The sequence below is a fragment of the Nanorana parkeri genome, unplaced genomic scaffold (genome assembly GCF_000935625.1).
Source record: "Nanorana parkeri isolate BGI_ZX_2015 unplaced genomic scaffold, ASM93562v1 scaffold1778, whole genome shotgun sequence".
Lineage (NCBI taxonomy): Eukaryota > Metazoa > Chordata > Amphibia > Anura > Dicroglossidae > Nanorana > Nanorana parkeri.
This window is the reverse complement of record NW_017308046.1, coordinates 2,677-21,425: the sequence shown is the minus strand read 5'-3', so window position 1 is coordinate 21,425 and position 18,749 is coordinate 2,677. Positions and strand designations below refer to the sequence as shown.

The 18,749-nt window shown below is 40.8% G+C and overlaps 1 protein-coding gene across 1 annotated transcript in view; it reads left to right on the top strand.

Moving 5' to 3' along the window:
- The window catches only part of LOC108799652 (adhesion G protein-coupled receptor L3-like), a gene marked incomplete at its 3' end in the record, with an annotated part of 189,610 nt that overhangs the window by 169,279 nt on the left and 1,582 nt on the right, over window positions 1-18,749 (top strand). Inside the window, exons 9-10 of the mRNA XM_018571547.1 lie at window positions 5,862-6,173; window positions 8,079-8,182. Of these exons, the coding sequence (XP_018427049.1) occupies window positions 5,862-6,173; window positions 8,079-8,182 (416 nt within the window). The remainder of the gene's footprint in view (window positions 1-5,861; window positions 6,174-8,078; window positions 8,183-18,749) is intronic.

Here is an 18,749-nt window from a genome sequence, read left to right as displayed (position 1 = left end):
TACTGTATTTTTCCGTGTATAAGACTATACTTTTTCATAAAAATATTTACCTAAAAATGGAGGGGCGTCTTATACACGGGGGGCCGAGAGGAGAACCGCAGTTTCGAAACTACCGATACCTCTGCAAACTAGCCTCACGAGTGAAACTTCCGATTGCAGAGACAAGCTGACAGGTTTCCTCCAATCAAGAGCCTTATGTACCCGACGTCAGCTGATGCTGCGGAGAGCCTGTAGCCAGTGCCCAGATGTAACAGGGAGCGGTAAAGCCCATAAAATGTCAGAAAACAAAAAAAAATCCCGGTAAATACCAATACCAGGAAGCGGCTGTCTTACTCTGCAAAATGTAAACTGGATGTAATCAGTTATGCAAAAGAGCATGGAAAATATTGATTTCTGAATTTTGGGTAAGAAAAGTGGGGGGCGTCCTATACATCCTATTCCGTCTTATAGATGGAAAAATACGGTACTATCTATATATTTTGGTCTGATTTTCCATTGCCTTCCCATCGAATAAGAATTATTTTCACTGATCACATACACAATATTTTATATATCTATTCATCTGTTTTTCACGTATTTATTTTATAACCACTATTTATTTAAATTAATTTCACAAGGCACCCTTTAGAGGTGAATTTATGTCACATAATTTGTATATCAAGGCTTAGCCCAACATACTAGCTACTCATTTACACGGGTTTTCACCACACATTGTTGCAGCTGGCAATCTATCATACACTGTTTTCTATTCCTAGCGCAACATGATCTATGTGTGCTGTTTTTTTTCTCTTGGTGTTGGGGAGGTGAGAGAAATTCCTGGGGGGGGGGAAAGAAAATGTTTGCCCAGGGTCCGATCAGTATTAAAGACGGGCCTGAATAAACAAACATGTTAGTTTCGAAAAACCAGTAACTATGCAAGAAATATTAAGAAAAAAAAATACTGCACAGCAAAATATCCAAAGTCTATTAGTATGGGTATATTCGGTCTCCAACTAGGTATAGACACAAACCAGTCCACCTATTCGGAGAGACGACACATACAAATACCATGGGGCAACAATTCGCAAATGGGGGGGGAGTGTAACCCAATGAACGAGAGGACATAAAGCATATTATTTAGCGTCAAGTGTATAGAACATACCATTACATAACATTACTTAACATGACATGAAGAGAGCTAATAGTGGGAAGGATGCCACAAATAAGGACACGGCCAATAGACCTGAAAGGTAAAGCATGGCAAAACCATATATAACGTCTCTGTCATCTGTAAGCACCCAGTGTAATACAGAGGAGTCATCAACGATGTCGTCTGGGAGTAGGCATTGCCGGGGTGGAATGCTCCCGCGGGCGACGGGACGGCGTGTCGGACGGAAGTGATCCCTTCGGCAGTCTCTTACGCGGGGTTACTCTCTGCCAAGTGGATGGCTCTGGGCCCAACTTGGGTAGGGGTTCCCGTCCAGGAAGAGTAGGGCAGGAGATGTGAAGATCTGCGCAGAAGGACGAAAGGTCTTCCGGGAAGCATAAAGTGGCATTTTTGCCGTCCCGCCTAGCAGTGAGGCTGAAGGGAAATCCCCATCTGTATGGGATGTTGTTGTCCCGCAGCAGGGTCAAGAGAGGTTGAAGGATCCTCCTCTGTTGCAGGGTGACCCAGGACAGGTCCGGGAAAACTTGGATGGGTGCACTGTCAAATTCAATCGATTTCATATTACAAGCTTTCTGGAGCACTTCCTCTTTGACTGCAAAATAATGGATCCTGCAGATGTCATCCCGGGGCTGCAAGGATGAGCCCCACGGGCGAAGGGCCCTGTGGGCACGGTCCATCTCAATCTTGCGGGAAGAAGGCCACCCCAGGATGTTAGTGAAGATGGTCTGTAGGACTTCCTGCAGATCCTCAGGGCCTGTGGCTTCAGGAAGGCCACTGATGCGTAGGTTATTGCAGCGGCCCCTGTTGTCCAAATCCTCCACGTGGCGTTGAAGGTCCCGAATAGTGGCAGCTTGGGACACATATTGGGATTGCAATTGGAATACATCTTTTTTGCAGACCTGGACCTCCTCATCCAGGCCCTCGATCAGTTGGGTCAATTGTTGAAAGTCAGTGTGAATGGATTTCTGATCGACAGGTCTCTCTCACCTCCTGAATCAGGAGCCTGAAGTCCTTCTTGGTGGGAATGTGCTTGAGGCATTCCCTCCAGGAGACAAAGTCTGCGTCCTCTAGCTCTGAGGGGGATTACGAAGCCTCCCGGGGCACCGGGTGATAAGCCACGCCCAATTATTATTATTATTGAAATAATAATTCTTAATTGAGAATCATTCAATTGCAGCTTAGTTGCTTTACTGTAAAGGTATGGAAATTTTGCTCCCCAAACCTGAAAGAAAACTGCCACAATTACTGATACCATGCAGCACATAGGTGTAATTGCAACACTTATGATCATCAAAGATTTTCCTGGTCCAAGCTTTGTAACCAGGTTAAAATAAACAATAAGTAAAATAGCGACAATTAAGAACACTAAAAACTAATGTAACTAAAACATTCGGATCGTTAGGCTCTTTGGAAGCACAGAGCGAGGGCATTCATACGAACTAGAAAACAAGAGCACAGAAGCATATTAGCATTGTGTTGTAGTTCAAAAACTTTAATGTGAATTGGTGAATAAAATCAATGCACTCACAAACATATCTGTTGTGTAGAAAACATGGAGTCGCTGTGTCAGAAGCGTCTGTGTGTCTGGAGGGCAATCTTAAGGCTGGAAGCACACCTTTTCACTTTCACATGCATTTGTGAGCGTTTGTTTTCCACAATTGCCGGGCGACCCCATTGGTTTCAGTGGGGTTTTGAACATGGGGCAAACATGGAAAAGTATGTTTTCGGTTTTTGGATAGAGTGTAGATCCAAAAGGGTTTTATTGTTTATGTTTCCATTGGGGAGATTTCTGCCCACAGCTGTTCCCCCCCCCCCCCCCCCATTGCTCACGTTTTTGCGCGCAAATGCAGAGGAAAAACGCACCTTTGCCCAGCCACATTTGGGGTACCATTTACTGATTATGGCACAGCAAGTGTGTTTCACATTTTATACGCATTTCATGAACATGTGTCAAAGTGTGCTTTCTTTCTGTGTTTGATGTGCAAACGTGAAACGCTCAGGTGTGAGGGGCCTAAGGATTAAAGCTGAGTTTTAACCTTACCATCTGTCTTGCACAGTTGTACACGCTCCTCTCTCATAGTAAAATTGCTTACTCTGAAATCATTGCATAGGGAATTCAGATTAATTAAGCATTGCACAACACTAACTTCAGTTTTTACAAACTTTTCCAGTTTTGAACCAAATCCTCCAGTTTTATCTGTAATTTTGAACAAACCATGGGCATTTTTTATAAGCTTACTGAAATGCAACCCCGATTCCAAAAAATCTGGGACACTATGTAAAATGTACATAAAAACAGAATGCAATGATTCGCAAAGCTTATAAACCCATATTTTATTTACAATAGAAAAATAGAAAAACATATCAAATGTTTAAACTGAGAAAATGTAACATTTTAAGAAAAAAATAAGGTAATTTTAAAACTGATGGCAGCAACACGTCTCACAAAAGTGGGAACAGGGCCATGTTTACCACAGTGTAGCATCCCCTCTTCTTTTAACAAAACTTTTAAACATCTGGGAACCAAGGAGACCAGTTGCTGGAGTTTTGGGAGAGGAATGTTGTCCCATTCTTGCCTGATATAGGATTCCAACTGCTCAACAGTCCTGGGTCTACATTGTCGTATTTTTTTTAAAGATGCACCAAATATTTTCAATTGGTGAAAGGTCTGGACTGCAGGCAGGCCAGTTAAGCACCTGGACTTTTCTACTATGAAGCCATGCTGTTTTCATATTCGCAGTATGCAATTTAGCATGGTCTTGCTGAAATATGCAAGGCCTTCCCTGAAAAATAAGTTGTATTGATGGGACCATATGCTGCTCTAAAACCTGGATATATCTGTCAGCATTGATGGTGCCTTTCCAGATGTGCAAGCTGCCCATGCCATATGCACAAATGCACCCCCTACCATTGGAGATGCAGGCTTTTGAAGTGAGTGCTGATAACAAGCTGGAAGGACCCTCTCCTCTTCAGTCCAGAGGAAACGGCGTCCATGGTTGCTACAAATTATTTGTCTGACCACAAAACAGTTTTTCACTTCGTGACAGACCATTTTAAATGAGCCTTGGCCCCGAGAAAAGGTAAACGATCATGTTCAGATATGGCTCCTTCTTTGCATGATAGAGCTTTAACTCTAATAGAGCTTTTGGATGGCAGGGCAAACTGCGTTCACAGACAGTGATTTTTGGAAGTATTCCTGAGTCCATGCAGTGATGTCCATTGCAGAATCATTCTGTGATGGACATGTTTTGAATGCATTGGCATCTGAGGCCCCAAAGATCATGGGCAGCCAATATTGCGTTACAGCCTTGTCCCTTGTGCACAGAAAGTTCTCCAGATTCTCGGAATCCTTTGATGATACTAAGTACTGTAGATGATAATATATAATAAGTCTTTGCAATTTTACGTTGACGAACATTATTCTGAAATTGTTCCACAATTTTTAGATGCAGCTTTTCACAGATTAGTGAACCTCTGCCCATCTTTACTTCTGAGACACTCTAATTCTTCAAGATGCTATTTTTATACCCAATCATGTTACTGACCAATTGGCAATTCACCTGATTAGTTGCAAAATGTCCTTCCAGCTCTTCCTTGTTAGTTACTTTGCCAGCTTTATGTTGCCCTGTCCCAACTTTTTTGATATGTCTTGCTGCCATCAATTTCAAAACTCTATTTGCAAAGAATATCCAATAATGTGCAAGGAAAAAAAAAAGCAAACAGTATTTTTGCTTCCATATAATTGGATGATGGAAGTCAGCAGAGCTTCAGCTTATTCACTAAGCTAAGGGAGAATTCCCTTGCAAAGTGAAACTTTCCTTATAAAGTGAACAGCCTATTTGTCTTTATTAAATTAACTCCATTGAATCAGCTATGAATTTTGCATCATATCAAAGTGTGCTTGATGAGAATGTGAGACCATCTCTCAGAAAGTTGAAGCTGAAGACAAAATGGAGGGTTATGGACGGTCATAGTCTTCAGAGGCCAAGGGTATTTTTACTTTTTCTACAGTGCACAATTACATCTATTAATACTTTGTTTAATAAATGATTGAAAATTTACATTTTACTTTTTGTATCAGCTTTTCTATCGGTACTAGTATATTAGCCTTATCCGTGGGCTTTGTTTGAATGAAAATCTATTATTTGCCTATTCAAAAATGTTGAAAAAAGGCAACAATTTCCATGGGGTTTACTTACTTGTTCACCTGAGTGGAAACATTTGCATATTTTACTTACTTTTGTGATTCATCTACCTTGGCCAGGCAATTCAGCCCGGAGAATGACCTTGCTGAGTTAAAGCTTAAGTCCAGGCATATACAAAAGACACATATTATTGCAGCATTCATTTCACTTGGAATCAGCCTATTATAGTCCTTGTACAGCAGAGCTCAGCGCAGAGGAGGTAGAAACAGCACAAGGAGCCAATCAGTTTAAATGCGGACATGGATGCTGATAGGAGAAAGCAGAGTGACAGAGAGGTGAGTACATGATTATGATGCTTCTCATTCACTGCCCAGGCACAGGCCTGGGCTTAGATGAGATGGGTGAAATGATGCTGCTTAAAGACTATAGAAAGGTTGAAAGAACTTGAAAAACTTAAAATAATAATTTGTGTGTGTTTTTTTTTGCATTTGCTTGTAGCTTTACATGTGCTGCTAATATATATTTCATTTGGTGTTTTCCATTAAAAAACAAAAATATTTATCTTTAAGAACTCCCTCCATCAAGGCAATATAATGGAGCCAGTACAACAGCTACTCCTACTACTATGATTACCGCAACAACACAATGGACTACAACATCTAGCACAGTAAAAACAACCGTCTTGAGCCGCAGGAACATTTCCACAGTATATCCTATGGTCGAAATTCCTGTTGAGGTCACCACACGTTCCATACCTGTTTCATCACAAATACCAGCTGTTGGTGCCGAGAGCTGTGATGCTGTAGAAGCTCGTGAAATCATGTGGTTTAAGACTCGACAAGGGCAAACAGCAAAGCAGCCATGTCCTTTAGGAACTGTGGGTAAGTGTCATATATGTAACTATTATCGCAGTAAAATGTTTTATAGAGATATTCTTAGCCTTGTTAAACTAATTGTGCCTGTACCCTTTCTATATGACTGACATGCAAATGTCAGTACTGAAATCATTTATTTAATGTATTTACTGTCAATAGCTTGTTATTTAAGTTAGAAGTTGCAGGAATAAACGGATAGCTGCTACAGAGAACAGAATGATAATGTCTTTATATAATGGGTTATGCTTATATCTAGAGGATGAATCAATCAACTGTCAAATACCTTCAAAGAAAAAGGTCACAAGCAACAATGCCATAGTGCATCATACACTAAAACTGGCAATACACCTATAGATTATCTGCAGATTTTCTATGGTCAGATCATGGAAAAAGTGCAACAAATTCCTCCATCTATGCTTAACTGTGTGGATGGAGGAATCTCCCACTGGGCCAAGCTTTAGTATCTTGCTAGTCGGCCCCGCTGGCTCTCAAAATACCTGAACAATGCCTGCATCCAATCAGATTGTTCAGGTATTTTAACAGCCAGCGGGCCAGACTAGCAAGATACTGAAGCTTGGCCCAGCGGAAGATTCCTCCATCAACGCAGTTTAGTGTAGATGGAGGAATCTGTTGCACTTTTTCCATGATCTGACCATAGAAAATCTGCAGATAATCTATAGGTGTATGGCCAGCTAAGCTAAACACCGCTCTTTATCAACTCCTCTCATTCTCTCTCAGCATTGAGAAAAGAGGTAAATATCCCACTAAGAACAATCTTTACTGCTATTCATTATTCCCATAGCAACATTATGCATCTCACGGTAAGTTACTGGTCTATTCTTAGTGGGATATTTACCTTTTTTCTCAATGCTGAGAGAAAGAGAGGAGTTGATAAAGAGTTGACAATCAAGCAAGTTACTGGTCTCTGACATTTTTTTCGATTAATTTTAAGGAAAGCACTTTGTGCCAATATGACTCTTGCTTTATTCCGCCGGCTTGTACTGAGGTCACCTGTGAATACCCTCTCTGTCTTGGGAAGCTGGCATTGCCAACAGATCTAAAGCAAAAGGTTTCAGTTGGTGATAAACAGTATCACTCTGTGCCAGCCAAAAATGTATTCCAGTGTCATAATTAGTGACAGCTATTTCCATGAGCATATGAGTGTGCTGTGCTTACCTTTGTATGAATTTCAGGAGGAGTAATCTTCAAATGTCGCTTCAAGTTTGTTGTGTTTTTTACGGTGATTGATGCTTCACATGGTTTACAAAGGGTCTTTTTCTCGTCAGCATCAAATGTAAAATTCATCCATACATCTTCCCTTCTCATTGTGCACGTCTGCCCAGTGCCTACTGCCAGGAAGAGAAAGAGCTCAGAGAACAGGAATCTGTCATGCCATTGTCCGTCCGATTTCCGTTTCGTTTTCGTTTCATCTATGAAAATGTGGCGTTTTCGTCCAATTAACTGCTTTAGTATTTATTTATTTTTTGTTTCGTTTTCGTCACGGAAAAACATCCAAATGACGAAAATAATTTTTTCGTCAACTATATTAACACTGAAGCAGGGGATTTAGATATGCAGATCCGATTTATGAAAACTGGAGCAAATAAGGAATACACATGTGTTACCAGTAACAAAACTGGTAACAATGTCCAGTTTTCTAATGCCTTTAGGAAATTACAACTTAAATTTGAACTGTTACCACAAAGAACCCCTCTTTTGCACTTGTTTTTGTAACTGAAACCAGTTGTTGTGGATTATTTTATATACGTATGTTATATAATAACATGAGGCTTTGAATACTTGTGAGGAGCCAAATTATGTTCTAAATTATTTGCAAACTTGTAATTGGCCATATTTCTAAATGTATTTAATCTAATTTATAAAACTTTTTTTTTTTTGTTTTTTTAAAAGGTGTGGCAACATATACTTGCACTTCTCCTGAAGGTGTATGGAATCCACAAGGACCTGACTTAAGCAACTGCTCATCCCCATGGATCAGCAATATTGGGCAGAAGGTGAACTTTTTCTAAATGGGATATTTGTAAGATTAAAAAAAGAATGTAAAGAGACATCTTTTTAAAGCTTAAAACTAAACTCAAGTTTAAAAAATTAGAATGAATAGTTCATGGAAATAAAGTATTAAAAGCACCTTTATCTGTCACTGCCCCCCACAGTAAGTCTTCTCCACCACTAGATATCATCAGTCTTCGGAGGTTGAATGGCTACCATCATTCAATCCAGTTCTTGTGAGCCCAGGCTGTCATTGACACAATCCCTGGGGATGCCTTATTACAGCATGCTGGGTTCTCTGTACTTCTGTACTAAACAAAGCTCACATGCGATTACATACGTAGGCTGGGCCACTTCTGGTGGAGGAGAATAGGAATGACCTTGGATCTCACTGGACCAGCCAGAGTTGCAGGATTAACCCCTTCATGACTGAGCTTGTTTTTAATTTCTGTTCGTAAATGACTGACACACTTTTGACATTTTTGCTGTGTGATTCTTCCACATCAGTAATATACTTTCTTACAAAGTGCACCCACACATATTATATATTGTTTTTTAGAGGACAGATAGGGCTACATATTTATATCACATATGTGTGTCTAATGCCTCACTTAGGACAAATAAAATATAAAAAAAGAGGAAAAAATGTTTAAAAAAAAAACAATTTTTCCCCAGTTTTGATTTGTAGTATTTTTTACAAAACCAGCACAGCTTAAAAAAAATGCAATACATACATTCATTTATTTGTCCTTTATTTTTTATTTTTTACACTTTTTTTCTTTACACTTTTCACTATTTTAATTTTTTTTACACTTTTCACAATTTTTTTAAAAACTTTAAATTTTTATTGTATTTATTTAATTATATCAAGCAGTTATTGTGAATTAATCTCACTATTACTGCTTGATAAATTAATACATTTTTGGTTATTATTAGGCTGTTTCAAACTTCAGAACAGCCAATAATAAGTTAGTGACACTGATCCTGCAGCAGTTCAGGATTCAGCTGTCACTAAAGGTTTTCTTGAACGTTCCAACAACGATCAGAAAACTGAAACATTCTTCTTTCAGGAATACAGGAATAGATACATTAAGTATCTATTCCTGAAAGTGAAAAAAAAAGCCAGTATACGATCTGAGAGAGATATCTCTAGATCTATACGAGCTGTCAGAATGCCGACTTTTGGCGGCATGTTTGCCCGCTCTGCTTTGACTCTCAGACATTAAGGTATCAGGTGTCTGAAAAAGGTTAACCATTTCATTAATGAATGCCTCTATACTGAGGCATCCATTAATGAATGGTAACCGCTGATTCTCAGCGGTTACCAGCCCTCTAATGCAGCAAATAACTACAGTGTACGTCTCCCGTTGCGAAGGGGTTAAAGAAGAACTCCAGGCATATTAAACATTTACCCTTGCGATGGGACTTCCCCCGCACTGCAAGGGTTAAGTGCTCGTTTTGGTTTGTTGTCTCAAATAAAAATTATATAGTCACCTGATCCTCATTTCCACGGCAGCAACCATTCACCTCTCTCCCCCTAGCTGTGGAATGTCCCTTGGGGTCTTCACGTCCAATGCAAGTGAATAGACATGTTGACATCATGGGTCCTTAGATCGTCATAGCCTGGGGAAGAAGAGGCTGTGGGGAGTAGTCATGCAGCTGGGGGGGGGGGACTGAGGATTGGGTGAGTATATCTTTTTTATAAACTCTAGACCAAAACAAGCAGGTAACCCTTGTAGTGCAGGGGTAGTTGGACTGCAAGGTTACTGTTTAATATGCCTGGAGTGCTTCTTTGAAGTTATGTATGCTTTTATGATTTAGCTGCCTCAGGTGAAGAATGAGGGTGAATATTTTGGTGAACATTGTTCTACTTTAAGTAGAGACCATCATATTTGTTTTTCTTTAAAAATTAATTTGGTTGTAAATATATTTGTTGTATTTAAAGTAAATTTGAACCCATATAAGAGTATATATTGCAAGGCACTGGCTGGCAGGATTATGGATGGTATATATTTGTCACCTAGGTTTCCCACCTACACATGGTGATGGACTCCAAGAATTGTGACTGATATGGAGAAAAAAACTTTTTTCAGATCTTAATAACTTTCGTTATGGTTATTGGAGCCTGAAGACTTTGTAGAGCTTTTGGGGTGTGGTAGAACTGTCAATCCTAGGTTCACATTTTACCTGGTAGCCAGATTTAATTAGTCTCAGCTGTCCACAGACCTGTTATATGCGAGTTGACTGTTGCTCAGTTCTTTCTCTCACTTTGTTCTGAGGTTCTGCTGCTGGGTCAAAAGGCTGACTGCTATCAGAATACTAAAAGGTAAAAAAAGCTGCCTGTTTTTGTTTTGGGGAATTCATTAGGTGGCACCCTGTTAGTCAGGAACTGAGATCAGTTTAGTTAGTGGCTTGGACAAGCAGATGTTTTGTTTTATGCTAGGGACATGCTTTGCAGTGCCCTCCTGCACTGAATCTCTGCTTGATGCCTTGCAGGACCGTTTCTGGGTATCCCTGTCTCGTGTATTGTTTACTACTGCCAATTCCAGTTGAGCCTGTCCCTCTTACAACTTGGTGCTAAGATGCAAGCAGCATCTTAAATAGACAAACACCTCTTGTTGAATAAAATAGAGGAGTTTGTAAAACAGCTTTTATTGACAAATGCTAACCAGCAGCAGACTAATCAGCTACTGCAAGAGGCAAATCGCTTAACTGCCTGACAGATGCAACAGCTAACTGAAGCCCACCGTACCTCCTTTGAGGTAAAACAGGAAGCGAACCTTTCTCTACAGCAGCAGATACAGGCCCTGTCAAAGAGGCAGATACTGGCACAGCGGCTGATGTCTACACCTTGACAGCTGGTGCAGAACAAATTGTTGAAGAAATTATGTTAAAGCCTACCTCTGCAACATCTACAACAACCTCTAAAAGATTTGCGGAATGCCCTTCCTTGAGGAACAGTGGGTGATGCGTTAGCACCGTTTCTTTTATCGAGGAAGCCTGATAAGTCCTACTTTGACTTACAACCTCAGCAAGTCAAGGAGTATCCTAAAATCAAAGGAGAAATCCTAGCCGGTCTCTGGGTTACCATGGCTGTCTTTGGCTGCCAATTGCCACATATTACATGAGTCCATGGATTGTGACCTGGGGAGGCATATATCACTCTCTGTCAATCCAGATGTCCTGTTACATAGCAATGCTAAAGATTACCTTACTGCAGTGCTTTCTGTGGAGATAATATAATATAACTGGATGTGCAGCGCTCAGGATTATCAATAAATAAAATCAGTGTTGGCACATGAAACTTGATAAGTGTTAATAAAGTTTTTGTCCCTTTTATATTTTTGTGACTAAATACTGATTCATATGGTGAGGACGAGACGTTTGGAGGTTCACCAACTTTCTTCTGCCTGTGAATATCCTGGTCTGGTGAGTGCGCATCCCAGAGGGGACCTAGATGTGGACACTGCAGTGTGGGATTTCTCTTACTTGTTACGGACACTGAAAATTTAAACTGTTTTTGGTATTCAAATATCGTCTATTTTTTTTCACTTTTAATCAACAGATTTGTTATATTTTTAAAGATTTTGGATCCACAAATTATCTACTTTTGGACTCACATTTTATCAATGATTATTTAATATATAGTTCACTCACTTTGGCATCCACTTTGCTATATCACCTTGATAAGCTTGAGATTTTTGTATTCATTTTCCGCATTTGTGGTATTTTATATGCAGAATTGTACATTTTATTCATATCATGTATTCGTGCACGATTTGATTTTTTTCACTGGTTATTATTGATTATTAACACTTATCAAGTTTCATGTGCCAACACTGATTTTATTTATTGATAATCCTGAGCGCTGCACATCCAGTTATATTATATCTGACCCTAGTGTCCCTAGTACAGCAGCTCTAATATAGAGGTATTTATTCATTAATTTATTAATTAATTGATTCATTTATTCTTGATATCCAATTGATATCCAATTGAGATATCCATATCGATCTATAAAGCGCGGATTATACATATTTCACTTTCTGTGGAGATGCCTGCTGGAACTGTAAAGCATGTTGAGAATCACGCCCATACACAGTGCAATAATGGGATGCCTTTTTTCTCTGTTTTGTGAACAGTGGGATGAAATCCAGGCAACCAGTTTGAAAAAATGTATCTGAAATGAATGATGTCACTATTTTGCCTGGACTTGATGGGGATGTTGGCTATCCTACATCAGAGGTACAGGACAGCTTCCTATTAGCGATTATGGTTAGGGAGTCAGAGAAAACAGTCACACACTGCTGGACATACCAGTGGCCAAGGATGATTTTGGAACTACACAGTTGCAGGATCCGAATCTGGCAAATGCTTTGAGAAATGTAAACGTAATAAATTGGGTGTTCAAAATATCTGGCGTTAGCATGGTATACCCCAATTTTGTTTTATACTATATCTTACTGTATTGTGTATAGAATGGGAGCAAGTCGTGGAGCAGCTAGTGAGTCCCCAGTTTTAAACACAGATGTTTGGAATCTGGCCCATTCTCTTCTTGGGTAGTCATTTAGGGATTGAAAAACAAAAGAGCGGATTGAGCAGCATTTTTTCTGGTGTGTAACAGCGAGCCAGGATGGAGTGAGGAGGAGTCAGGATTGAGATCGGGTTACAAGCACTCAGCAATTAGCTGATGGCTGAGTGTTTGTATAAAAGGCTTACTGTGTCCCCAGTTATAAATGGACAGGAAGTGCTCTACATTGCTTCCTGTTCTTTCACGATTGTGGACATACTAACTAATACTATCTCCTCAACAATAAAATATTTTACAAATATATTTTCAAACCTTCAAAAAGGTTTGAAGAAAAAGAAAAAATTATTTTTGGTTTTGGCTTGCACCTCTTTCTAGGTCTGCATGACTTTAAATTATATGGTAAACACAGGCCAAGGACTCAGCAAGAAAATGTTGATTGGCGATCAGATCCCCACTGTATGTTGTCAAAATGTGCTTCTTCCTACAGGTCTGAGCAGAGGTGGAGGGTATGTAAGATACCGCCAGGCACGATTGTGAAAGGTGTGTATGTATCACCTAGGTTTCTCACCTACACATGGTGAGAGGCTCCAGGGTTTGTGGCTGATTTGTAGAAAACAAACTTTTTGGTTTCTCGGATCTAATTAGTTATTTTCTGAATCCTGGAGCCCTGAGGCTTTGTAGAGCATTGAGTGGGATAAAGACTCCATTTTTAGGTGCACATTCTATCTGATAGCCAGACTTTATAAATTATTCTCTAGTCTTAGGCCTTTTTTAGCACATTTTTTCAAGGTTTTATACAATAAAAGTTTAACAGAAAACTGAGTACATATTATGGACAATTAGAGTGCCAGACAAGGCAGTCTTCCCATGGGTGGTTGACAGAACAGTTTAATCTGATGAGAAATGATTGTACTTTCAAAGGCCACATTGAGTTTCATGAGAAAGAAATACAATAGAAGCTTATGAGTTTTTCCTGTTGGCTCCACAAATATGGCAGCAAAAGGGGCACTGTGGGACAAAGAGGGAATGTGAACCCTGTAAATATAGGTAGAAAAGCGAGTAGAGTTGTGCTAGGATACCATCCAATGTCAGAAGATTATGGGGTTGAAGAGTAGCATATAACAAATGTTATGGTGAAAAGGTTGTGGTTAAGGATAAACTTGGGACAGGAACCAGGAGTGGAAATAGAAAAGTATGTAAGTGTGGGTAAAAGATGGGAAGAGGAAAAGGAACAAAAAAAGAAAAATTTACATTTAGGGAGTGGAAGGTAGGGAGCATGATGGGTAGGGAAAATGATTATGCTGTAGAGGACTAAACTGTGCGCTGGTAGATTTGTCTTGCGTGGCATATTAGTCGTCTCCTAACAGGAAAAAGGGAAGAGACAGGGTAAGGGAAGAAACAGTTACTTGATGTGGAATAGTCTTGTCTACGCCACCAAGAATTGATAGTACGAAATGCTTGTTCTCCTTTATGGGTATACTTAAAGATGACAATGAGGGAGTCAGTCAGTCTGTCTATCTATCTATCTGTCTATGTGCCTGCGATATAGACATATACAGCATAAAATACATCCAGATAGTGAAGGGGAATCTTCTTCTGACACATGTAAGGGAGCACAATGTCCTGGTTAAGGTGAAAGGCCAAGACCACCTTGGGAAGATAGGAGACAAGCCCATTTATAAATAAACTGGACTGCCTGCAGCTCAAAGAACCGACTGAAGGACCTTACACCCAAAGGTGGCATCAAGGAGAACTAAAAAATCCACCTGGTAAAGCTTAGAGAATGTGTGAACAGAAAATCAGGGGACAGCCTTGCAAATTTGGGAAATAGTTGCTTGATGTTGAAAAAATGAGAGGCAAAAAACAAGGAGGTGTGTGTGTTTTGCCAGGAAATAGTAGAGCCCTATCCTAAAGACCATAAGTGTAAATGATGATTTGACTGAGCCACCCAGAAACGGTGGTATGAGAAGCTGGTTATGCTTTACAGGTGAGTAAGTCTTTCCATCAGAGGCAGTGCCTGTGAGGTAGACACAAACAGCTTAAACTACAGACAGATAATGGGTTAATTACAGGACAAAGCTGCACGTTCAGACACATACCTTGCAACGTTGATAGCAACAAGGAAAACAACATTATGAGTGAGCATGGAAAGGGGAATATCTCTGATAGGTTCAAAGAGTGGAAAAACAGGTGGGTGCAGAGGGGGAGCCACATTAGAAGCACCCTCTATGAATGTCTTAATCAAAGAATGACTGGTAAAACCCAAAATTTGAACACTTTTTGATGGTTCTGCAGGGTGCTCAGTGGACTAACCTGGGGCTTTAGTATGTGTACAAGTTATACTCCCATGGTATTTTCAAATCCTTCTCTATGCTAAAACAGGAACTGAGAATTTCTGAGACCTGGCACTTTAAAAAGGTTCAACTCGCATATGTGGCTGCAGTTCAGCTTGATTTAAATAATGCAGTCTTTCATCCTTCCATATTAAGGTGCCCACACACCTTGTGGGCACCTTAATGCCCACAAGGTGTGTGGGCAATCCCGCGATCGTACGATTATCGCAAGGTGTGTGGAAGGCGTGCAACCGTTTCTACTGTACGGTCACACAACTTTTATCTTAGGAACATGTTTGAAAACACGCCAAGAATCGTACGATTGTCGGCGGGTGTGTGGCATGCTTGTAAGATAAATGCCGAACGGGCCGGTGTGCGCAAGAGCACACTGCCCGTTCAGCATTGCGTTCATCGGAAGCCTGCCCCTCGGCGGTGCGGGCTTGTGATTATCGCAAGTACGATCTGCCTGTCCAAGATGGGCAGATCGTACGTTTTTTTAATGACCTTACAACCATCGCAAGACAAAAGTCTTGCGATGGTTGTAAGGCGTGTGGCCAGCTTTAGAGACTGCTCTTCTTCAGCAAAGCCCTCCAAGGTTTCTGGAATACAGGAACACAGATATCCCAGACCTGACTGAGCAAGAATGAAATACATTTTCTTACTACTATTTTTGCAAAGATAAATTCATTCAATTAAAATATTTTCATAGTGCGTATTTCAATTCTGCCCATCTGTTGTAAAATGGGCAAATGACACACCTCTTTTTGTCACAAATGCCAGGTGTCAGACAAAGATATTCTACACATGGTCTGGGGATGCTCTAAAATTAGACCATTTTGGTTGCAGGTTACTGAATTTGTTTCCCAAAACTTTTTTCTCCCTAACATATGTAATCCAAAATGGTGTCTTTTCGGTATCTTTGGTAAACTGGTTTAGACACTGGCAAAAAACCTTTATATGACTTAGTTTTTATGCTCCAATAAACTGAGGTACTAGATATCAATACCTGGAAACATCTCCCTCTTTATAGAAGATAACTGATCAGTTTTATTGGCCAGGATTGAAGGCTGAGGTTAAGATATACTGGGGGAATCAAAGCATTTGCAACAGTTTTAGCCTCTTAGATATTTTTTTTTATATGCAATTCTGTCTTTATTTTTTAACATGTGCGCCTGTTTTGATCAGAGCTTGCACTATTTTTCCAGTTGCATGTGTTTTGTGCCTGTTTTACAAAAGTTTGCAACTGTTTATATCTGCATTTGTTCTGCGGCTGTCTGAAACTGGAGCATCACCTAACAAAACAATCACAACTTGACCACTTCTTCAAGAAGCGACAGTTAAGCTTTTTGCCGGGAGTTTACGAGAATTTGTTCCTGGAGTCTTACACCAGCAATATAAATCTGGCGCAAAGTGCGTCAAATATATTCCGTGCAAGTTCAAACACTCACAATTGCTATGATATATTCACCCCACTGTGTTTCCTGCACCACTTCACAGTTAACTGCTTGACTGTGTGTCACACTTGAAAACCCCTTGGCATCTTCACCTTTTGAGTGGATTGCAATGGATCTGGTTGTTCCCCTGGTGAAGGCAGCCCAAAGACACCAACTTGATTATGCAACTAGCAGGGTTATTCACAAAAGGGTGAGGAGTTTGGCGAAGGCAGGAGAAGTGAACAATCTAGGACAACATAGCTGAACTGGAAAGTAAGCTGAATTGGAGAATCTTTCCAAATCAGTTATTTTGTCCTAGATTGTTCACTTCTCCTGCCTTCTCCAAACTCTTCACCCTTTTGTGAATAACCATTTAGGTTTCTGAAAGCTATTCCTCTAAAGAAATATTTTATCTAAAACAATTGTACACGAATTGTACTGTATACTCCCAGAGATAGGATTTTGCAAGGAGATACTGACCAACCAGGGCAATACTTTTATGCCAAAAGTGATAGCAGATTTGTGCAAACTGTTCCAAATGAAGCAGTTGTGCACTTCTGTCTATTAGGGATGGGCTCGATGTTCGAGTCAAGCAAGAGTTCGACTCGAACTGTCAGGGCGTTCGCGGGCTGTTAGCCCGCCGAGTGCCCCACAAGACACTGCGCACCGCACAGTGCCTTGTGAGCCCTGATCATCTAAGGCCTTGCACCTGACCACCCAATCAGGGCACATTACTCTGTAAGAGCCATGATTGGGCAAAGTAATAATGACTTTGCCCAATCATGGCTCACCTGTCAGATGCTGTACAGCTGTAAACAGTAGAGCGGAGCTAGCTAGCCGTCACTGCTAGCTCCGCCCAATTGTTTATATTTTGCCGGCATCAGAGTTCTGCAGCGGGAGCTCATCTTGAGAGGACGGGTTGGCGGGCATTGTCTTTTTTTCTTTCTATTTTTTTATTTTTATTTTGTATTTTGCCCAGTTGTCATCGTTGTAGACAATGCTGGATGGCATGATTGACCCTGGATTACGTTGGTGGATCAATTTTTATTTTTAATAAAAGACTTGTCAAAAACTTGTCTTTTATTTTTTTTTCACTTAAAGGATTTTTTTCAAAAGTCTGACCTCTTTTTTAAAACTTTAATGTAACCCTTTAGTGAATGGGTAGGAGTAAAAGTACCCCTTACTCATTCACAAGGGCGGGGGCCGCATCTGGGTGCCCTTTATTAAAGGGATACCTGTGACGGACCCCCGTACTCAGGATGAGTATGTCCGCCGCTGTCTTCTTCTTTGCTGAGGAGATATTGCAACCTGAAGATCCTTAGCTCCCAGTTTCCCCAGTCACTAGTCGAGGCTCGAGTGTAGGTGAAACAAACTCTGATTTATTGAGCAACTGCACAAACTTTTATACAGCAAGTGATGAGATCAGAATATAATCCCATCACATCCACCCTCCCCTCCCAGACAATCGGTCTGCTCAACACCACAGGGCTTCCCCTGCTAACGAGCTCCAGACAGCCATAGCAGGAGCCTGGCCAAAATGTCATTGTTCTGAGCTCCCTCAGAGAACAATGGGAGATAAAGAGGGATGGTGCTGATAGTCTTTCCATAACCAGGTTACTCAGTATAACGCACTCAAACATAACTCAACACCAATACACATTTAACTCATAAAACTGATCACCATGTCGTCACAGTACCCTGATGTGAATATGCCCCCTTGCCCACACCCCCACAACCAACACCCCTGGGCTTGTGGGGAAGAGGCCCTTGTCCCCATCAGCACGGGCACAATGTGCTTTTCCAGGGGTGACCCTGGAAAAGCACCCTCCCAGTGCCGAGGGCATGTGGCCTGGTATGGCAGGGAGGGGGGGCGGTCACTCGTCCACCCCCTTTCATTGCCCTGCCAGGCCTGTGCTCGAATCAAGGGTCTGGTTGGGAATTTTAGGGGGACCCCATGTTTCCCCCCTCCCCACTTTTGTTTTTTGTGGGTGGGTTTCCTCAAAATTCCTACCAGACCTTAAGGGCCTGGTATGACTTTGAGGGGGCACCCCATGCACTTTTTTTTTTATTGTAACTTGGGGGTCTCTCCTAAAATTCCTACCAGACCTAAAGGGTCTGGTATGACTTTTGGGGGGAACCCCACGCTTTTTTTTCCCTTTCTTTTCTTAAATGTCATTTTTGTCATTTTTGCTGCAGCAGGTTCTATACATTTTACAGATATGCCACTTTACAGGCAGTTTAAGGGGACACACCCCCCCCCCCCACCGGCACGATG